Genomic DNA, 23,702 nt, shown 5'->3' with positions numbered 1-23,702 from the left:
AATATGCGTACACACACACACACACACACACACAATGTGCCGTAGGGAGTAGCATGCACCATCCCATTCTCTGACTCCAGCTCTGATCCCACACACTGGAGGCAGTGTCTTGCACGAATTCATTTGTAAGTTCCTTTTTAAAACTCGAGTGGTCGGGAAATAGGACTGATATCCTCATCTAGTAGGCAAGCCCTCAAGGATAACTTCTATGGTTAATGCCAGGGTATCTTAATGTTTGAGTACCTGGGTTTCATGTCTTCCTGTACCACCTGTGTGACCCATGATTCCCACAGATCTGTCTCCCGTTAGACTTTTTCTCTCAAACTCTGGACTCTTATAATATTCTGCTGATTTGGCATCTTCACTTGGAACTCTGATATCTTAAAACCAACATGTGTAAAAACTGAGCTCTTGGTCCTCCTACCCCCCAAACTGGTTCTTTATGCAGCCTCCCCCATTCAGTTAGTGGAAACTTAATCCTTCCAGCTGCTTGGGTCAAAAATCTTGGAGTTATTCTGACTTTCACTGACATACCACATGAATTCTGTCAATAGATCTGGTTTGACACTGCCTTTAAAACATATCCAGAGCCCAGCCACTTCTCACCATGGCTCCTGCTTCCACTGCTGCTTCCCTGCCCTGAGCCACTGTCCTCTCCTCCTGCATAGCCCGTCTCAGTAGCTTCCCACCTTTCATCTCTGACCCGTTTGCACTATTCTCACCCCGCAGTCAAGTGAGCCTTGAAAACCTAAGTTAGATTGTGTCGTCCTTCTGCAGTGCCTCCCCATTTCACTCCGGGTAAAAGCCACAGTCCTTACAATGTCCTCCAAGGCCATACAGGATCTGCACTGACCCTTCTCCGCAGCTCCAGCCGTGCCCCCATTCTGGAACATGCGAGGTCACGCTGGCCTTGGTGATGGTTATTCTGTCCTCCTGGGACTTCTCACCTCCTAGTCTTAATTCTAACCTCAGTTCACAGTGTGCCCTGCTCTGGTATTTAATACAACATCACCCTCATCCTATACCCTCAACTCTCTTTACTTTGCCCTTTTTACTTTTTTCCATGGTTCCTCTTTCCTAGCATGCCACCTCCTCTGCTGCTCTGTTGTGTGTATTGTCATCTCCACCCCCCACCCCAGCTAGACTCCAACCAAGCTCCGTGAGGACAGGACTTTTGTTTTGTTTATTGATCTATTCCAAGTGCCTAGAGTAGTCCTGGGTACATTGTAGGGCGTCAAAAATTATTTGCTGAATAAATTAAAAGGCTATTTTAAAAATGAATCATCCTTTCATTAACAGGTGAGGAAAGGAAGCTGCATGAAGGAAAATGGTGCAGTAAATAATGATATTTGCCTGTTGTACTATGTATGATATATATATATATGTGTTTTAGTCTTAATTTGGTATCTCAGTTTCTTAATTTAATAGCTGTATTAAGGTGTAATTTACAGGCCATACAATTCACATATTATAATTGTACAAGTCAGCCATTTTAACTATTTCTAGAGTTGTGCAACTGTGTCCTCATAAAGTCCCCTTGTGTCCATCCATATGCAGTTCGCCCTCCCCTCAGTGGCACCCTGATTTTATTTGTTTTTGTTTTTTTGGTAATCACATCTGAAAAGAATAATTTACACAGCAGTACTAATATAGCTTTGCAATTTTAGAAATGACACACTTAAATATGCAATCAGGAGTCATTGCTGAATGTAGGCAGCAGTATCAGACATCGGTGAGAAGAATGGACTTGAGTGTCAGACTGGCTGCGATATTACCCAGCTCCACCATTTACCAAGTTACCCAAATTATTTTCTGTCTCAAGCTCTATGTCTGTTATATGGGTGTAATAATAGCAGCTTACAGAGTTGTGAGGATTAAGCAATCAGGGAAACAAAATTTAGTATAGTGGCCAGCTTATGTTATTACCTAAGAAATAGCCTTGCAGGTAGAGAGCAAAATTCAAATCAGTTTCTAAAGTATGTGTAAAATATGACCCAGTTCCTGCCTGGTTTGTAAACACGTATGCCTACTGCAGAATGTAAAAGCAGGCTAATTTCCAACAGAAAAGATCATTTCTCAGCATTTCTTTCAAAGGTAGTTGCAAAATAATTTTTACTAAATTTTCTGTGCCCATCTCTGACAGAGCTTTGACACCAGGGAGGTAATTATCTACATTTTTGTTAAAATGATGCTGACCATCAGGAAGTGTTCCGAATTATATTTTAGCCTTTATGTTGGGAAATATTGTGAAACTTCTTCTAAATTAATGGGGGAGGGGCATTCATTGTAGCTCTTGTAGCCTGATAAGGCTTCTCTAAATTATCTTTTTTTAAATTTTAATTAAAGTAATTAATTAATTTTTTGCAGGGGGTGGTAATTATGTTTTTATTTATTTTATTTTTATAAGAAGTTCTGGGGATTGAACCCAGGCCCTTGTGCATGCTAAGAATATGATCTTTCACTTGAGCTATACCCCCCTAAATTATCTTTAATAAGGTCTTTTTCTCTGTTTTGTTATTTTCTTTTATGTACAGATGCACAAAGCAGGGTCATCAGAAGCCTCTCAATTCCAAAGATGATTATAGTGAAAAACATTGCACAGTGACAGTGAATCCTTGGAATATGAAGAAAGATTGTAAAGTCCTGAATGAATTAAGAAGGAATTGTTACATTAACTTACATGTAACCATGGCTCTCTTACCTTTATTTTTCACTTTATAATGAAGATATTCCTCACCCGTCAAGGTTGCTTTGTTAGATATAGGGAATATCTAAAGCCTTTTCTGGAAGTTTTTTAAATAAATAAGAGCAGGTAATTTATCAGAAGTGTGAATGGTGTAATCTGCTCTGTCTAGTATGGTAGCCACCAGCAACATGTGACTATTGTGAAATGAGATGTTCTATAAGTGGAAAATACATAATAGATTTTCAAGACTTCGTACAACAATAATAATGTAAAATATTTATTAAAAGTTTTCAAAGTGTTAATCACACTTTTGAAATGATAGTATATTGGATATTTTGGGATAAATATAATTATTCCTGGAATTAAGTACACTTGTTCCTTTTTATTGTCTAAATGGGATTACTGGAAAATTGTGACTTGCACTATGTTTCTATTGACAGTGCTGGCTTCTAACTTATTGAAAATAATATGAAAAAAACTTTGATTAAGTATTTTATAATTGAGTAGTTGATTTCCATCATATTATTTTCAGGTGTACAACACAGAGGCTCAACATCTTTATATATTATATTCCATTTAATGTCACCATAAAATAATGGCTATATTTCCCTGTGCTGTATGATACAGCCCTATAACCTATCCATTTTATACATAGTACTTTTTACCTCTCAATCCCTTACCCCCTTCCTGCCTCCCTCTCCTCCTTCTCCCCATTGGTAACCACCAGTCTGTTCTGTGTACCTGTGAGTCTATTTCTGTTTTATTATAGTAATTAATTTGTTTTATTTTTTAGATATACATATAAGTTAATAAATAGAATATTTGTTTTTCTTTCTCTGACATATTTCACTTAGCATAATACCCTGTAGGTCCATCCATGTTATTGCAAAAGACATTATTTAATTTTTTAATGGCTGAGCAGTATTCCATTGTGTGTGTGTGTTCATGTGTATATATGTGTGTGTATATGCGTGTATATATGTAAATATACATATATATATAATATACCACAACTTCTTTATCCAGTCATCTGCCAGTGAACATTTGGGTTGTTTCAGTGTGTTGGCTATTGTAAATAGTGCTGCTGTGAACACTGGGGTGCATGTGTCTTTTTGAATTATATTTTTCTCCAGACATATACCCATGAATGGGATTGCTGGATCACACGGAAGTATATTTTCAGTTTTTTAAGGAAACTCTATACTGTCCTCCATGGTGGCTGCAACATTTACATTCCCACCAACCGAGTAGGAGGGTTCCTTTTTCTCTTAAAAGGTCAAAAATTCTCTACATTTATATACTTTCCTTACAGTTTAGGACACAATTTGGCAAAAGCCAGATAGAATTTAATAGGAGTAAATACAGTATTTTTTCAAATGTCCATGCATTATGGATAGATATGTTATTGATGAGTTGGTTCCCTATTTTTGTAGATGCAGAAGTTTTTATAGCTTCACAGACATTTCAGTCTTGCAGAAAGAAAAATGTCTTTGCATTTTGCTGAACTTGTCCGGGTGGCTTTATGGAATTTGGTCCAGGCCTGCAGAGGTGAATACACATCCAAACCTGAACCATTTGAATGTCTGCAAGATTTTAAGAGTCTAGAATGTCAGATCTGGACTATAACTCTGGTGAATGACATCAGTGAGTGGACTCAAGAAAACTCCATTTGAGTGCAAAGCCTTTCATAAGCCAAAAAAGGCTTTGAAATTGTGGCAAAGCCAGAGACTTTTGTGCACCACATATGGCCACAAACCCATGGGGACAACCACAGGCCTTCTGGAGTGCCAAGGGAATTCCATGTGAGGAGTCCAGCACTCACAGGAATCCAACAAGTCCCTGCCAGCCAGAGCACCTTCATTGCTACTGTGGTATTTTGAGCAAATGTCTTTTCTTCAGGTTCAAATTGGTTTGTTGTTTTTTTTTTTAATAAAAGAAAATCAAACAACTTCTTGTTCCCTTGGTGAAAGTAAAAGCCTAACATTTTCTGATTTCTTTTGACAGAGAAAACTTGAGCCTATGAATCTAAACTCATCTGTGATGGTCTGCAGCTGGGAGCAAGCAGATCAGTGTCAGTCCCTTTGCAGCCGTTGGCTGGAAGCCTGCATGTTCCCTGGAATGATATTTGAAACATGTCACCCTAGCCGTGCCTTCGCTCTGGACTGGGAGGCGAGTCAGTCAGAATCTGCATTATGGAATGTATGTTTCAGATCCAAAGCTAGGAGATCTTTTTTAATAGCCAGAGAATGTAGTCATAAATATATCTATTAATGTATTTATGCAAGAACAATTTTAAAGTTTTTTTATTATAAAAATTTCCCCCAAAATTGAAAATGAAAGAACATTGGAATTAAAATCCAATGGAATTAAAAACAGTGGAATTAAAAATCATCTGTACCTTAGTTATACATAAAGAATCTTAAAATCCTTCTAAACATTTTTTTGTTCAAATGTAGATATTTTTCCCTTCCAAAAATGAAAATTATTATTTCACATTTTTTTCTTTTTCCTTTTATTATATATTCCATATTAATAAATATAATTCTTTTAAATCCCTTTTAATGGCTGTTTAACATTATATTGAACAGATATGTAAATAGTCCTAGGTTTAAGAAATTTAAAAAATTGTCATTACAATGCCCCTGCAAAGAATTTTTTCGTGTTTCTATTTTTAGTTACTAATTTGGACTAAAAGTTAACAAGTTTACTTTTCTTCATCTAAAACATTGGTTATTTTATGAATGAATTGTAAGGATTTTAAATAACTTTTCAGTAATTTCAACAAAGAAATTAACTTTAAGGCAAAAATGTATGATGGTTTGCAAATCTATTTTCATTATAGCTTCACTTTTACCAGTGTCATATCTGTGTGTGTTTGCACAAGTGCTTTAACTACCAGGAATGTAAGAAAAATCTGTGTACTAAAAATGTGAAAATAGTTTCCTGGTTTGTGTTTTCATTCTCCCAATATAGGTTTTGGATGACAAGCTTGTATTTGCAAATGTACACACCCTGTGGGAGGTGCTCTGTACATACGCTGAGATACTGTACATAAAATTGCCTCTGAATCCCAATCAACTGAAAACCGTCTCCTCAGCCTTTGATACCTTCAGCTGTTTTATGAAAGTCCTCCAAGTGGATGAAAGTATCAACAACCGGAACAAGAGTTTTTCATTGCCCTATTTGAGAAGAGCTGCGTGAACGACTTTTATATTCAGGATAGAGATACATTCATCAATCCAACCACCAGGAGCCTCACTGTAAGTCTAAACCGAGTTTAGCTGCTGTCTTGGGGGTGATTTAGAACCTGCTGTTGAATTATAAGTGATTTGGTTTTGTTGGTTTGGTTTGGTTTTTAAAAGCTGCCCATAAAAATGAAAAAAGAGAAAGAAAAGAAATATGCCTACAGATTCCTGTTAGGATAGTAAACAGTGGCTGGTTATTTACCCTGTATAAACCACACGCTTTCTTAGAATCTATTTAGGTTTACTTCATCCTTTCTCAGATCAAGTATCAAGTAAGGGACAGTTTTAAAAAAAAATTCAGGATTAACTGGCTTGTGAGCTCCGGGATCTGCAAGGCAGCTTTCCCTTCCCATGGTGTAAGTCAAATGGCAGAAATGAAATAAAGCACTTCATGTATCCTCCGGTGTTAACAGGAAAAGGTGAGTCTTCTTGACCTTGTTACTTCCTGGGTAAAATGAAGATAATATGTCAGGAGTCGACAAGCCCATTTAGGGCAGGAACCATGTTGTCTTGTTCACTGCTGAATCCCAGGCACCAGGAAGGCTGAGTTTAACAAGTGGGTGAATGAATGAACTGTAGTTCCCCCAGAGTTACCATGTGGGGCAGTGTGGATTAGCAGCTAAGAGCATAGACTCGAGAGGTGAGGGTACAGCTCAAGTGATGGGGCGCATGCTTAGCACGCATAAAGTCCTGGGTTCAGCCCCCAACACCTCCTCTAAAATAGACAAATAACCCTAATTACCTCCCCACCCCCCACCAGAATTACCTTATTATCTCCCTGCCACCAAAAAAAAAAAAAAATAAAAGGTAGAAGTGGCCAAGAGCATAGACTCAGGCTGGAACACTTGTGCTGGTTTCTCGCTGTCTACCTTGTAAAAGTCATTTAGCCTCTGTGTTTATCAAGTTCCTCATCAATAAAATGGGGATAATAATAGTACCCACCTCGTAGAGATGCTATGGGGATTAATGAATCTGCTTGAATTTTAGAACAGCCCTGGCTAATAGTAAGTACTATGCATTTGCCAGCTCTTTTCATAATTACTGACAGATGTTATTATCAACCAAAGAAGTATTAGTTCTTTGTAAGGGAAATGCATGTTAGACCATTTCATTTATCATTTTCTGTAATTCAGGCTTTTTCCCTCTGAAATACCATTTTCTGTCTGTGCACTAGTAAATCACAGGGCTTTCCAAATTTCATCTGTCTGAGTTCTTGTCATGATGACAATACTGCAGAGTTTTGACATTTTTTAGGGACTCCATCTGAGATGACAGCAACCCCTCAAATTCAGAAGCACTTCTCTAACTGACAACATCTCGCATGAAATGAAGTTTGTAAAATGTAAGAGCTTCAGACGCTAAATGATGCCATAAATGCAAAGATGTTATATCTAAGCTCTTTAAATAAATCCTGTCATTGAAATAAAGGAAATACTATATTATAGCGCTCTATGACTTTGTTACCTTGCTATCCGTTTATCTGACTCTCTAAGACAAAAGAAAGCAAAGACTGAGATTGATCATTACTACTGTGTGGTACACGTATTTGTGGATGAAGACCATACTGAAATGCACTGTCTAAGATACTAAAATGGACACTAAACAGCTGCTTGATGCACATGCATGAACAGAAAAGGGAGCTGGTTGCAGGGAGCAGACACTGAGCTTCCTGGATCAGAGACTCAGCATAGCAGTCCAGCCCAGCAGTCCACATGTTTTATATTTATATCCCAGCAAAATTAGCAGTGAGAGTCTGAAATGAACTTTGGGGACACTTGCAAACAGCTGTCATGATTACTAATGTGGGACACCAGGATTCTACAGTGTTTAGTTGGCATCTGCACACAACCATTTCTTTTCCACTAAAGCCTGTTGTAATTGCTGGTTCCACATCCAGGCTGAGGAATCATCTCATGTGGTGTTTGGGAGGGAGGTAAGTGGAGTCAGGACCCATGCTAAGACTGGGTGGGTAATAATCTGGTTCTAGTACAGGAGAAAGGAAAGTAGGTCAGGTGGGAAGGAGAATGACTGGATTTAAATTTTGTTTCTTGAGTAAGCTAAATATATAACATCATGTCAAGTTTCTTTATTGTTTATATTCCATGTGCTGTCACCGAATAACTACTGAATTGTGGGGAAAAAAAGCCTGGGTTTTAGAATTGACCCTGCCCCTAAACAGCCAGAGTCCAGGTTCCTCTGGGTGTCCAAGGAGGGGGCTGCTGCCTCCACTGAAGCAGTTTGGGCACTTGGGTGGCGTAGTTTTTTTTTTGCTGTGGAAGACTGGCCCGGTAGTAGGACATTAAGCATCTGCAAGGCCCTCACCAGGTACCCACGGTGGTCCCAGGACTGTAACATCCAAGTGTTCCTTTCCAGACACGTTTGCAAATGACCCTCAAGGGGTTAGTATTAATCCTCGGTGAGAATTATGAAAAATTATATGGTACCTCCATCCCTTCTAGCAAAGGAGGGCCCCTTATTTACAAATGACCACAAAGTGTTAGCACCACATTTTATTAGCAGAACATGTGAACACGTGGTGACAGTGACGCTCACCTGTTTGCTTCTGCTTCCCAGTGCAACTTCAGCCTCCATCAGAGGACCTCAGCTGCCCCAGCGAACAGGGCCTTCTGTACAGGGAATGTGCTCCTCCTCGAAGCATAGACAAGAAGCAGCCCTTAGATCTCATCAGGTGAGCTGTTGTGGAGAGCACTCCAGTGGGAAGGGCTCAGGGTTGCCCTCATGGCTTCTGAGTGTGACAGTCCTCCAAGAGTGTTACCAACCAGGAAGCTCACAGGAGCTCTGAGCTTTGTTGCCCCAAGTTTTTACTGGGGACTTTATTACAAAGACATGATTTATTGGGTCACTACTGACATGGCTACCCCAAACACTAACTGTAAGTCAAAGCCCTAACATTTGAGCCCCTACCTCTCCTGATGGTCAGTCACTTGTCACAAAGCTCAAAGCCCCACTCCTCTAATCACATGGTTGGTGTCTCTGGCTGGCCAGTCCCCATCCTGAGTTATCTCATGAACACAAGCCATCCAAGGGTCCACCATGAATAGTAAAGACACTCCTATCTTGGGAAATTTCAAGGCTTTAGGGGTTGCCGTCCAGGAACTGGGAACAAAGACCTACCAAATTCTTCATTAAACAGGAGTAAATGTTAGGTTTCACTTAAATTATAAAATAAGAGAAGTATTCTCACTGCTTAGCTCTATCTGCTGTTCGACACCGTTTCACTACACCACGTGACTGTAATGTCGCGCTCAGCATGTGTATTCTCAGAGCATCAGCGCCGGCTGCTCCCCGGGAGCTTATGCTGTTTGTGCAAGGCTGCTGGGTGGAGGGAGGCCAAGGACAATTGAGCAAACAAAAATAATCGGGCTAATAAGGAAACAATTTCAGATTGAAATGAAGGAAATAATACAGTGTTGAGATGGGAGACTTGGGGGAAATGGAGTCAAGAAAGCTATCTTTGAGAAGGTTACATGTGAGCTGAGATGGTGATAAGGAGGCTGGTCTTTGAGGATCTGGGATAAGTCACCCCAGGAATAGAGGCAGCTTGTCCATTGCCCCGAGGCACAAATGTGCTCAGCAGGTTTGAGGAGATACTGGAGCCAACGCTGGTGAGAGTGATGAGACGCGAGGTTTAGAAGGGCATCAGGAGCACGGAAAGTAGTGTAGACTCTAAGTGCAGTGAGAAGCAGTCATGATAGTTTAAGCACTAAGGTAATTTTCTCTCACAATTTGCAAAGATAATGTGGAGAATGAATTGCAGGGACCCAGGAAGCAGGGAGGCCTGGTCGGAGGCTCTTGGAGTGGGCCAGATGAGAGATGGTGGGAGCCAGGGAGAATGCGTTTGGGGAGTGGAGCTGACAGGATGCACTTATGGGCTGGCTGTGGATGGTGAGGAGAAGAGAAGGGTCAAGGTAGCCCCAGGTCGGCCTGGAGCCAGGTGCCTGATCTTCCTAATCTCAGTGCCCCATTCAGATGCCCACCTACTTGGGCAAACCTCTTAACCTTCCAAGTGAGGGTTTTAAATCACTGAAGTCTTTTTGTTTGTTTCACATTTTATGGAAAGATTCAAACACGTACAGAAGTAGAGAGAACAGCACAGCCAGCCTGTCTGTATCAGTCACCCATCTCCAGAATTATCAACTCAGAGTCACTGTTGTTGCAACTTTCATCTCCACCTCTTCCCCTCCCCCACTTCGGGATCATTTTGAAGGCAATCCTACGTAGCTTAACCTTTCATTAGTGAAATGACAAGGTCTCTTTCAAATACAATTGGAATATTCAATTTTTTTAGGGTTACAAAATAATTCCCTGATTGTCACAAAAATACACTTTTAAGCAGTTTTGGGGTTGAAATCAGGATCCAGACTAAGTTCACACATTGCAGCTAGCATATCTCTCAAGTGGGTTCTAATCTATAATTTTCCTGTTTCTCATTTTCCTTGAAATTGCTGAGGGATTTCTCTACTTCCTGTTTGGTTGATTTCATTCTCCCCTGTGGTTAGACTTATTTCTCCATCCTATGTATTGGCTTTAGCTAAGTGATTTGATCCTCCCCTAAAAGCTTGATCTGAACGAGGTTCAAATTTGTGCAAGAATATTTGTTATATGAAGTTTTGTACTCCTGTCATAAGGTACATAATGTCCAGTTGACTCTCTTTTTTGTGATGACAGCAGCCAATAATGATTGTCACCCGGGATCATTATTTCATAAGGGATTTTATTTCATGTGGTCATACTCTAATTTCCTCCCACAATTATCAGCAGGATCACAGTCATGAAGAGGCACTTTCTCATTAACCCGTATTATCCTGTAGAACAGTTTTAAAAGAGGAAGTTTATATATTTGTAAATATTTAAAGTTGATACATTTTTCTATTGTTTCTAATGTTTTTTTCTAATGGAGGTACTGAAGATTGAATCTAGGACCTTATGCTTGCTGAGCACACACTCTGCCACTGAGTGTACCCCATCCCCCTTGAGATTCATATTTATATGATATATTCCTTCTGTTATTTTTGTTTTATGTTATACAGAATTTGATGGCAGGGCAATGGGTTTGATGGCTATTTAATCATTCTTTATGGGATTTTGGGGTTGGTGTGTGTGTTTGTGTTTGTAAAGAAAACAATTTTCCCACTATTTTAAGTATGTTTTGTGAAGGAAATTATGTTGATCTGTTCCCTTCTCCTGGTCCATGTATTCCCTTGTTGCTTCCCACTAGTGGCCCCTTGAGCTCTGTGACAAGACTAGCATGTCGTTAATCCAGGTTGAAGGAGATCTGAAGAGATTTATTCAAGGAGATGAAATTTGTAGACAATGAATTGGAAAGTATTGAGAAAGTTATTCATTAGGAGAAGGTATGGGGTTGAATTGTTAAGCGCAGAGAAATCTAAGCTATGAACCACCAAGACAATTATTAACTCCAGGAAAAACAAAGTAGGGAATAAAAAAGTAAGCCTAGCAGACAACTTGCTACAGCTGTGAACAGTCTGTACAGAGTCCTAATAATGTAAAGCAAGGATACTGAGCTGATCAAAATTATAATGTATTTGTATCAAAAGGTTGGAAGAATGAAGGTTTGGGTGTGTAGAGGAGATGTGGTTTGAAAGAGAGCTTAATATTCATTTTCCAAAATAGAAAGTTAAATAGGTGATACATAAAGCTGAAAAAGTCAGTAGGCTGTGTTACAAGGATATTAGTCAGAAATAGGGAGTTTTTATTCCAAGAGTCAGCAGTAGGAGCTGAACATTGTTGCTTCTGACCAGGAAATGGGGTGGTTGTTGGGAACTGCTCCTTTTTACAATCGGTGTTCGAGAACTGTTTGACTCTTTAATGAATGTATGGTATAAGTTTGATAAAAAGAAATCAAAGCTGAATTTTGAAAAATTGATGTTAAGAATTGGGGTGTTTTTGACAGAGAGAGATAACAATCAGACAAAACTACATTTGAAGGGATCCTCATTATTTCTAGCCTTTCAGCAAGGACTAGGGGGCAGACATCTGTTTAAGGTTCAAAAATTCTTTCTGACATTCTTGCCGACATGTAACCTTTGGAAGTAATGAACTCTCCGTCATTGTAAATATGCAGGCAGAGGCTGCCTGACCAGCTCTCTAACTGTAGCAGGGTGTGTTTACCATTGGCCAGTTGGAGCAAGCAACTTCTAACATTCTTTCAGTTTTGAATGTGGCATTTTCAGGATGGACAGTTGATAAGAATGTATTACAAAAAGCTTAACAAGAAAGAGTCCAAGACATCTCAAACCCATTGCCAGGGTTTTCTCTGCCAGACACCATCCTGAGCCTGCCATCTGTGAGCCAGGCCACAAAGACCAGTCACATGAGAATGAACACACTTTGTCCCTCCTATCTGATTTGGCATCGGGCTCAGCCATTTTCCCCATGGAATGGTCCACGCCCAGGTCTCTGACGATGGAGCTGGTCTCACAGCAGCCCTGTGAGCGCTGGTCCAGCCCTAGGGGTTCCTGCGTGAAGTTTCTCAGGACTCCAGGCTGTTCTCAGAGCTGAGTCCCCCCTAGGCTAGGCCCTCGGAGCTCATCTCAACTCCAGACTGAGCCGGAAGCTTCCGAGAGAACTCAGAGCTGAGGAAAGTCACAGGTTTTACCCAGCACTGCCGCGTCAGCAGTGCTCCAGCTGAGGGAAGTATCAGTAGCAGCAAACACACCTGAGCCGCCGCCTCATTGTTCCGCCTCATCCCTAAGCCCTCTGTGTCTGCCTGTCTGTGTCTGTCTCCCTTTCAGGACCAGCCTGGCACCGCTTCGTGCCCTGCCTCCTTTCTTCTAATCTTGCCTCCCTGGCCTGTTCCGTCTACTCCAGATTAACTGAGTAACATTGAAGGGTTTTTGAAACCTAGGAACAGCCGACGTGCTAGATACAAAGAATACAGGGCAGTTCCTTACTCAGCCACATCCCTCCTGCCCTCTCCCATTCCCACATGAGTTTTATAAATATTTTGTCAGAGAGACATTGCACTCCCAGTTGTTATCATTATCAGCCATTTCCTTATTATCTGTGGTTTACGTTGCATTTGCTCCAGGGAAGTTCCCGAGATAAGGCAGACGCAGATGACTGAGCCAGTAGTTGAAGTCCACTTGTGTCAAGCCTGTTAAGAATGATCTTTGGTGGGATTTGTTGAATGTGCCAGACTGTCCAGTGAGTGGTGATGATCCCCTGCATCTGCTCCGGAGTCGGCCTCGTCCCCTCCTTTGCTCTGTTCTCATTTATCTCTCTTCAGCAGGTGAACCAGTGATCTGTATTTCTATGATACGTAAAATACTTCTTATTTCACGGTAGAATTTGGGGGCTGCTGTGAAAACGCATATGTTTTAAGTGTGAATTGAGTCAGAGGTTTAAACTTAAAGCCCCCTTGATTTAGAATCAGAAATTAGTATGATGGAAGGAGGGTATAACTCAGTGGTAGAGTGAATGCCTAGCATGCATGAGGTACTGGGTTCAATCCCCAATGCCTCCATTTAAAAAACAAATAAATAAGCCTAATTATGCCCCACCAAAAAACAAAGAAAAAAGAAATTAACATGAGGATGAAGCTACAGAGTGAATATGTGTTTCTTCTGAAACTACCTTCTGTCTTTCTGCAGGAAATTCTACGGAGAGAAGGTCGGAATCTACTTTGCTTGGGCTGGGCTATTACATTCAGATGCTCCTCCTGGCAGCAGTCGTGGGGGTGACTTGCTTTCTGTATGTATATTTTAATCAAAATAACTGTACTTAGAGGTAACTTCTCTTTATTCCTTGTTACGGTGCTTACTTAACTTAGAATGACATTCTCCAGGAGCATCCACGTTGCTGCAAATGGCCCTATATTGTCAGTTTTTATAGCCGAGTAGTTTTCCATTGTATAAATATACCACTTCTTTAGCCAGTCATCCGTTGATGGACGTTTAAGCTATCTCCATGTCTTGGCTATTGTAAATAGTGCTGCTATGTATATTGGGGTGCAGCTGTCATCCTGAAGTAGGGTTCCTTCAGGATATATGCACAGGAGTGGGATTCCTGTGTCATATGGCAATTCTATTCCTAGTCTTTTGAGGAAACTCAATACCTATTCCACAGTGGCTGCACCAAACTGCATTCCCACCAGAAGTGTCGGAGTTTTCCCTTTGTCACAGCCTCTCTAGCATATGTCATTTGTGGATTATTGAATGATGGCCATTCTGACTGGTTTGAGGTGATACCTCATTGTACTTTTGATTTGCATTTCTCTGATAATTAGTGATATTGAGCATTTTTCATGTGCCCATTGATCATTTGTATATCTTCCTTGGAGAATTGCTTGTTTTGGTCTTCTGCCCATGTTTGGATTGGGTTATTTGGTTGTTTCTCAGTAAGTCATATGAGCTGCTTATATATTCTGGAGATCAAGCCTTTGTTAGTTTCATTTGCAAAAATGTTCTCCCATTCTGTAGGTTGTCTTTTTGTTTTACTTAAGGTGTCCTTTGCTGTGCAGAAGCTTGTAAGTTTCATTAGGTCCCATTTGTTTATTCTTGCTTTTATTTCTATTGCTTGGGTAGACTGCCCTAGGGGAAGATTTCTGAGATGTATGTCAGATATTTTGCCTGTATTTTCTCCTAGGAGGTTTATTGTATCTTGTCTTATGTTTATCTTGCTGAAGAGACTATCTTTATTCCATTGTATATTCTTGCCTCCTTTGTTGAATATTAGTTGACCAAAAGTATTTGGGCTCATTTCTGGGCCCTCTATTCTGTTCCATTTGGCTGTATGTCTGTTTTTGTACTAATACCATGCTGTCTTGACGACTGTAATTCTATAGTATTGTCTCAAGTCTGGGACAGTTATTTTTCCAGCCTCTTTCTTTTTTTCTTAAGTTATTCCCTGGAAATTCTATGTCTTTGATGGTTCCATATAAATTTTATTGTGATTTGTTCTAGTTCTATGGAATATGTCCAGGATAATTTGGTAGGGATTGCATTAAATCTGTAGATTGCCTTGGGCAGTGTGACCATTTTAACAATATTGATTCTTGCAATCCAAGAGCTTGGGATACCTTTCCATTTTTTAAAGTCTTCTTTAATTTCCTTCACCAATGGTTTATAGTTTTCTGTGTATAATTCTCTCACGTCTGTGGTTAGATTTATTCCTAGATATTTTATTACTTTGGGTGCTATTTTAAAGGGGATTGTTTCTTTACTTTCTTTTTCTGTTGACTCATCATTTGTGTAAAGAAATGCAACTGATTTTTGAACATTAATCTTGTAACCTGCTACTTTGCTAAATTCTTCGATCAGCTCTAGTAGTTTTTGTGTGGACCTTTTATGGTTTTCTATATATATTGTCGTGTCATCTGCATATAGTGACACTTTTACCTCTTCTTTTCCAATTTAGACCCCTTTTACTTCTGTTACTTGCCTGATTGCTGTGGCCAGGACTTCCAAGTCTATGTTGAATAGGAGTGGTGATAGTGGGCATCCTTGAGTTGTCCCAGATTTTAGTGGGAATCTTTTGAGGTTTTCATCGTTGAGTGCTATGCTGGCTGTAGGTTTGTCATCTATAGCTTTTATGATGTTGAGATATGTTCCCTCAATACCCACTTTGGTGAGAATTTTTATCATAAATGGGTGTTGAATTTTATCAAAGTTTTCTGCATCTATTGAGATGATCATGTGGTTTTTGTCCTTTCTCTTGTTGATGTGAAGTATTACATTGATTGATTTTCATATGTTGAACCACCCTTGTGTCCCTGAGATGAATCCCACTTGAGCATGATGTATTATCTTTTTTATGTGCTGTTGGATTTTATTTACTAGTATTTTGGTAAGGACTTTTTTCATCTGTGTTCATCAGTGATATTAGTCTGTAATTCTCTTTTTTGGTGGTGTGTTTGCCTGGTTTTGGTATCAGGGTAATAGTGGCTTCATAGAATGAGTTTGGGAATATTCCTTCTTTTCAATCTTCTGGAAGAGTTTGAGAAGGACTGGTATGAGTTCTTCTTTGTATGTGTGGTAGAACTCCCCGGTGAAGCTGTCCAGTCCTGGACTTTTATTTGTAGGGAGGTTTTTTATTGTTAATTCAATTTCATTCCTAGTGATCCATTTGTTCAAGTGGATAGTTTCTTCTTGATTCAGTCTTAGTTGACTGTATGTTTCCAGAAACTTGTCCATCTCCACTAGGTTATCCATTTTTTTCCATGTAGTTTGTCATGATATTCTCATATGATATTCTGTATTTCTATGTTATTTGTTGTAATTTCTCCATTTTCCTTTCTTATTTTGCAAATTTGTGCTCTCTCTTTATTCTTCTTTGTGAGTACGGCCAGAGGATTTTCGATTTTATTTATTCTTTCAAAAAACTAGCTTTTGGTTTGATTGATTATTTTCTCTATTTTTTTAATCTTTATTTTATTTATTTCCTCCATGATCTTTATTATTTCCTTCCTTCTGCTGACTTTTGTGTGTTTTTGCTCTTCTGTTTCTAGTTCTTTCAGCTGGTGGGTTAGATTGTTTATTTGGTATTGTTCTTCTTTTTTGAGGAAGGCCTGCATTACCCTAAACTTCCCTCTTAACACTGCTTTTGCTGTGTCCCATATGTTTTGTGTGGTTGTGTTTTCATTTTCATTTGTCTCAAGGTATTCTTTAATTTCAACTTTGATTACATCATTGACCCATTGGTTTTCTAATAGCATGTTGTTTAATCTCAATGCTTTCCTTTCTTTCTCCTTTTTTTCTCTGAAGTTGATTTCTAGTTTCCATGGCATTGTGGTCAGTAAAGATTCTTGAGATAATTTCTATCTTCTTAAAATTGTTGAGGCTTCTTTTGTGACTAAGTACATGATCAATCCTAGAAAATGTTCCACACACATTTTAAGAGATTGTTTATTCTGTTATGGGGGATTGTAATGCTCTGAAAATATCCACTAAATCCAATTATTCTCTTGTATCATTTAATTTCTCTGTTGCCTTATTTATTTTCTGTCTGGAAGATCTGTCTAGTGATGTTAATGTGGTGTTAAAATTTCTGACAATGATTGTATTCCCATCAATTTCCCCCTTTATCTCTGTTAGTAGTTGTTTAATGTACTTAGGTGCTCATGTTGGGTGCATATATATTAATGATTGTAATATCTTCATCTTGTATTGATCCTTTAATCATTATAAAATGTCTTTATTTATCTTTCTTTATGGCCCTTGTTTTAAAGTCTATTTTGTCTGAAATCAATACTGCTACACCTGCTTTTATGGCATTTCCATTTGCATGGAATATCCTTTTCCGTCCATTCACTCTCAATCTATATGTGTCCTTCTCCCTAAAGTGTGTCTCTTGTATGCAGTGTATTGAAGGTTCTTGCTTTATTATCCACTCTGCTACTCTGTCTTTTGACTGGAGCATTTAGACCATTAACATTTACAGTAATTAATGATAGATGAGAGTTTATTGCTATTTTCAACTTATTTTTGCAGTTGATATGGTATTTCTTCTTGGTTCCTTTCTTCTTCCTTTTGTGGTATGGTAATTTTCCTTTGTATTGTATTTAGTTTTTGTGACTCACTTGTAAGTTTTTGGCTTGTGATTACACTTTTTTGTAAGTCTGTTAACCAATTACTGTAACTGTGTGTACTAAACAGATATTAATGTAATCTCAAACCCATCCTACTGAGAACAAGATTTAAAAAAAAAAAAAAGAAGAAAGGAAAAATACTCTCACAGTCATGAATTCTCATTTCTGTAGCATCCTGCTTCTTTTCTATTTAGAGTAGACCTTTCAATATTTCTTTTAGCATGGGTTTAGTGTTGCTAAATTCTTTTAGTATTTGCTTCTCTGTGAAATTCTTTATCTCTCCTTCTATTCTAAAGGATAGCCTTGCTGGAGCAAGTATCCTAGGCTGCATCTTTTTTTTTCATTCAGGACTTTGAATATATCTTGCCACTCCCTTCTGGCCTGTAGTGTTTCTGTAGAGAAATCAGCTGAGAGCCTTCTCTTGTAACTCACTCTTTGTTTTTCTCTTGCTGCCATTAGGAACATTTCTTTATCCTTCAGTCTGGCCATCTTGATTTATGATATATCTTGGCGTGTTTCTCTTTGGGCTCTTCCTGTTTGGGACCCTCTGATCCTCCTGTGCTTGGGTGTCTGATTCCTTCTTTAAGTTTGGGAAGTTTTCAGTCATGATTTCTTTAATTACCTTTTCCATCCCCTTTGTTCTTTCTTCCCCTTCTGGTACCTCTATTATGCATAGATTGGCATGCTTTATATTATCCCATAGGTTCCTTATATTGTTTTCATTGTTTTATATTTGTTTTTCTCTCAGCTGTTCTGATTGGGTGCTTTCTGTTGTCCTGTCTTCTAGGTCACTTATTCGTTCTGCTGCATTATCTAGCCTGCTTTGTACAGCCTTTAGGTCAGATCTCATTTCAGCCAATGAATTTACCAATTCTACTTGGCTCTTCTTTATAGCTTCTATTTTGTTTTTGATACATTTTATGTCTCTAAAGACTATCTCTTTTAGTTCCTTCAGTAATTTGATCACTTCTTTTTTGAAATCTTGATCTAGTAGGCCATCAATGTCTATTTTATTGATCGTTCTTTGAGGGGATTTCTCTTGCTATTTTAATTGGCAGGACTTCCTCTGCTTCTTCATTCTGCTCATATCTCTCTGGCCCTGTGGCTTTTGGAGTATCAGTTATCTATTGTGGTCCTTAAAGGAGTTTATTTATTTATCTATCTAAAGCCTATGTGGGAATAAAACTTAAAAGAGAGAGAGAGAGAATTTTAAAAGAATGGAGGAAAAGAAGGTTTGAAAAGAGTGTATAATCAATAATAGAAGAGCAAGTTGAAGCAGAATAGGAATCGAGTTGAGATATCTTTTAAGAATCTTAATAAAAAGAAGAGAAAATTCAAAATACAATATTTGAAACCTGTGACTAATAAATAACAGATCAAAACCAAGAGAATATAAATGAAATGAGAATTGTAAACATATAGGACTGTTTAAAAATAAAGATTAAAAATGTAATAGGAATAAAACAGATATAAAAAGATTTTAAAAACAAAGATTTGTTCTCCTAGAGACTGTGTGCTCTTAATGGTTTTATTGAGAGGCCTTTGTGTCTTCGCCCTGTTTCACAAACTCACCTTGCTCTGTTTGCCCCCTTGTCTGTGCTACTCACAGTGTCTTTCGGCAAGAAGATTGCACCCCTCCAACACTGGGTCAGGTGATCCTTTCCTTTGTGGTGGGTGGGTGGGTCACTCCCCCTCCAGATGCTGCAGTCAGTGCTGGGCCAGTTGCTCCATATATGGGCTCAGCTTCAAAAGTAACAGCTTTATGGAGATATAATTCACATACCATAAAATGCAGCCTTTGAAATTGTGCATTAGGATTTTAAGTACATTTCAGGGTTTTGTAGCCATCACTCCCAAAAAGAACCAGTACCCTTTAGTAAGTCACTCCCTAAACTTCCTTTCCCTTAGACCCCAGCAGCCACCACTCTACTTTCTGTCTCTACGGATTTGCCTGTTCTGGGCATTTCATATAAGTAGAACCATACAGTATGCTGCCTTTTTTGATTGTCGTCTTTCATTTAGTGTGACGTTGTCAAGGCTCATCCATGGTGTAGCATATATCAGTACCCAAAGTCCTTTTTGTGTTCAAATAATATGCCATTGTTATAAATACACCACTTTGCTTATCCATCCATCAGTTGATGATGAATAATTCTGCTGTAAATGCTCATGGACAAGTTTTTGTGTGAACACATATTTTCAGTTCTTCTCAGGATATATCAAAAAATGGAATTGCTGGGATGTATTCTACTTTTAACATTTTGAGGAATTGCTAAAGTAGTTTTTAAAGTGACTGCACCATTTTATATTTCCAGTAGTAATGTATGAGGAGTCCAGTTTCTCCACATCCTCATCAACACTTTTTATTACCGAGTTTATAGATACATATTTATATATCATATATCATATATATTTGTCATCCTATTTGGTATGAAGTGGCATGTCATTGTGCTTTTGATTTCTGTTTCCCTAATGCCTACTGATGTTGAACATCTTTTTATGTGCTTATTTCCCATTCGTATGTCTTCTTTGGAGAAACATCTATTCAAATTCTTTGCCCATTTTAATTGTATTTGTCTTTGTATTTTCATGTTTTAAGTCTCCTTTGTCTATTCTGGATAAAAAGTCCCTTATCAGGGAAAATATTGGAAATATTTTCACCCATTCTGTGGATTGTCTTCTTACTTTGTTGATGAAGTCCTTTGAAGCACAGAAGTCTTTAATTTTACTGAAGTCCAGTTCACTTGATATATTTTCTTTTGTTGTTTGTGCTTTTGCTGTCATATCTTAGAAGTATTTGTACTTCAAAATCCTGAAGATTTTCTCATTGTTCATTTTCTAAAAGTTTTATAATTTCAGGTCTGTGATTTATTTTGAGTTAATTTTCATAAATGGTGTTAAGATAAAAGTTCAGTTTTCTTTCTTTCCAGGTGTATGTTCAGGTGTCCCAGCATCATTTTTGTAAAAATTACTTTTTTCCCGTTGGATTGTCATGGAACCTTTACGAAAAATTAACTGGCTACATGTAAGAGTTTGTTTATGGACTCTCAGTTCTTTTCTCTCAATCTATTTGTGTGTCCTTTATGCAAGTACCACACTGTATGGATTACCATTTTGTTACTGAGTTTTGAATTTGGAAACTTCAAAACTTTGTTCTTTTTCAAGATTGTTTGACTATTCTGGGTATCTTGCATTTCCATAGTTTTAGGAACAGTTTGCTCATTTCTCCCAAAAAGCCAGATTTGCATTGAATCTATAGGTCATTTTGAGGACAAATGCCATCCTAACAATGATAAGGCTTCTGATCCATGAACACAGAAGAGCTTTCCATTTATTTTAGGTCATTTTTAACTTCTATCAGTAGTATTTTAGTTTTCAATATACAAGTTTCAGACATTTTACTCAGTATTCCACATATTTTTCTTAATATTCCTAAGTATTTTATTCTTTTTGATGCTATTGTAAATGAAAATGTTTCCTACATTTTATTTTTAGATTATTCACTGCTGTTGTATAGAAATATAATTACTTTTTTATATATCGATTTGTGTCTTACAATTTTGGTCAAACTATGTTGTTAATTCTAATAGTTTTTTTTTTCTCTCTCTCTCTCTCTTTTTTCTTTGTGGATTCTTTGTGATTTCAATGTATAATATCATGTCATCTGGAATTGAAATAGTTTTATTTCTTTCTTTCTAATCTAGAGGCTTTATTTTCTTTGTCTGTTTGCTTTGACTAGAACCTCTAGTACAATGTTGATTTTGGGAGGATATAATTCAGTCTTTCACCATTATGTATGATCTTTGCTCCAGGTTTTTCATAGATGTTCTCTGTCAAGTTGAGGAAGTTCTCTTCTATTCATAGTTTTTATCTATTATTCTATTAATATGGCATATTACATGAATTGACTTTTTTATGTTGAAGTGCCTTTGCATACCTGGATACATCCCACTGAATTGTGGTCTATTTTATATGTTAATGGATTGGATTTGCTTTTATTCTGTTGAGGACTTTTGCATTTATATCCATAAGAGATAGTCTTTAGTTTTCTTGTGATGCCTTTGTCTGGTTTTGGTATCAGTGTGATACTCGTGTCATTGAATGAATTGGGAAGTGTGCCCACCTCTTTATTTTTAGACGAGTTTGTGAAGCATTTTTTTGTTTGTTTGTTTTTTGTTTTTGTTTTTTCTTTAAGTAGTTGATGGAATTCACCAGCAAAGCCATACTGGCCTAGCATTTCCTTGTGGGAATGTTTTAGATTACTGTTTCAGTCACTACTTATTGTAGGATTATTTGAGTTTTCTATCTCTCCTTGAATTAGATTTAGTCACATATCCTTCTAGGAATTTATCCATTTCATCTAGATTATCTCATTTATTGGCTATACAAGTATTCATGGTATTCCCTTATATTCCTTGTTATTTTTGTTAGGGCAGTAGTGACATCCTTCCTTTCATTTCTCATCTTAGTAATTTGAACCTTCTCTCTTTTTTTCTTCAGTACTAGCTAAAAATTTGTCAATTTTCTTGATCTTTTCAAAGAACCAACTTTTCTTTTTGTTGATTATTCTCTGTTATTCATCTATTCTCTATTCCATTTATTTCTGCCTTTACTATTTTGATTAGAATATTTAATTCATTTACATTAATGTAATTTCTTATCAGGTTGAAGTTACATCTGCTATCTGCTTTCTATATGACTTTTTATTTCCCCAATGCTCTATTACTACACTTTTTTGTACAAAGTAGGCATTTTCAAGTGTGCCATTTTAATTTGTTGTTTATTTTATCTTTTTCTTCTCCTCCTCCTCCTCCTCTTCCTCCTCCTCCTTCTCCTCCATTGCCCTGGAGATTATTATTAACATATTGTTTTAAAGCAATCTAGTTCACATGAATGCCAACTTAATTTCAATAGTACACAAAAACTTTGCTTTGATATCAATCTTTTCCCTCCCCCTCCTCATGCTGTCACTGTCATACAAGTTACACCTTTATGCATTTATAAGTGCATCTACACTGTTTCATAAGTATTGTTTTATGTAGTTGTCTTTTACATCAAATAGAAGAAAACACGTACATGTAATACTGTATTTATACTGTTTTATTTTCTTACTCATGTAGTAGTGCTCTTTATTTTTCAGGTGAGTGTCTTTTCATTTACACCTGCTGGACTATCCTTAGTATTTCTTGTAGGGCAGGCCTGCTAGCAATTGATCCTTTCAGATTTTGTAGGAGTGTGTTAATTTCTTCTTTTTTTTTTTTTTGAAGAATCATTTTGTTGGCTATAAAATACTTGGTGACAGTATTTTCCTTTTATCACTTTGACGATACCATCCCACTGCCTTCTGGTCTCCATGGTTTTTGATGAGAAATCAACTGTCTTACTGAGGAGCCTTTGAATATGTTGAGCCTCTTTTCTCTTTCTGCTGTCAAGATTCTTTGTTCTTCTCTTTTGAAACACTTAGTCTGATGTGCCTATTTTCGATGTCTCTACATTTATACCACGTGGAGTTTGTTGAGCTGCTGGGATGTACAAATTAATGTTTTCATCAAATTTGGGAAGTTTTCAGCCATTATTTCTTTATATACTTTTTCTACCCCTTTTTTTCTCTCCTTCCTTCTGGCGCTCACATTATATGTGTATTGGTATTGTTGATGGTGTCCAACATATCTCTGACACAGTGTTCATTTTTGTTCATTCCTTTTTCTTTCTGTTCCACAGACTGGATAATCTCAGTAGTTTTAAATTAACTGACTTTTTCTTCAACAAGTTCATATCTACAGAGAAATCTCTTATTGAATTTTTCATTTTAGTCATTATATTTGTATCTCTAGAATGTCCAGTTGGTTTTTAATGTAAATTTTATCTATTGATATTCTCTGTACAATTAGATGTTCACATACTTAAATTCTTTAGGCATAGTTTCGGTTAGCTCTTTGATCATATGTGTAATTCCTTATTTATGTCTTTGTCTAGTAAGTCCAGTGTCTGGGTTTCCTCAGGGAGTTTCTATTGACTACTTTCTCCCCTGTGTTATGGCCAAACTTTTCTGTTTCTTTGTACATCTTGTAATTTTCTGTTGAAAACTGGACATTTAAAATATTACAATATGGCAGATCTGAAAGCCAGATTTTCCTCATCTCCAGGGTTTTTCATTGTTTCCATTGTCATTGCTGCTGCAGATATTTATTTAGTTACTTTC

General features: G+C 37.7%; 1 protein-coding gene across 1 annotated transcript in view; it reads left to right on the top strand.

Moving 5' to 3' along the window:
- The first annotated feature begins 2,037 nt into the window (after positions 1 to 2,037).
- LOC135320761 (anoctamin-6-like) overlaps positions 2,038 to 23,702 on the top strand; it is a 53,238-nt gene continuing 31,573 nt past the window's right edge. The window contains exons 1-6 of the mRNA XM_064483823.1: positions 2,038 to 2,812; positions 4,691 to 4,885; positions 5,660 to 5,946; positions 7,186 to 7,273; positions 8,506 to 8,620; positions 13,566 to 13,665. Of these exons, the coding sequence (XP_064339893.1) occupies positions 7,258 to 7,273; positions 8,506 to 8,620; positions 13,566 to 13,665 (231 nt within the window). The 5' untranslated portion in view covers positions 2,038 to 2,812; positions 4,691 to 4,885; positions 5,660 to 5,946; positions 7,186 to 7,257. The remainder of the gene's footprint in view (positions 2,813 to 4,690; positions 4,886 to 5,659; positions 5,947 to 7,185; positions 7,274 to 8,505; positions 8,621 to 13,565; positions 13,666 to 23,702) is intronic.

This window comes from Camelus dromedarius, unplaced genomic scaffold (genome assembly GCF_036321535.1).
Source record: "Camelus dromedarius isolate mCamDro1 unplaced genomic scaffold, mCamDro1.pat HAP1_SCAFFOLD_175, whole genome shotgun sequence".
NCBI classification, from domain to species: domain Eukaryota; kingdom Metazoa; phylum Chordata; class Mammalia; order Artiodactyla; family Camelidae; genus Camelus; species Camelus dromedarius.
The sequence above is the reverse complement of the archived record's forward strand: the minus strand, read 5'-3'. Positions and strand labels throughout refer to the sequence as shown.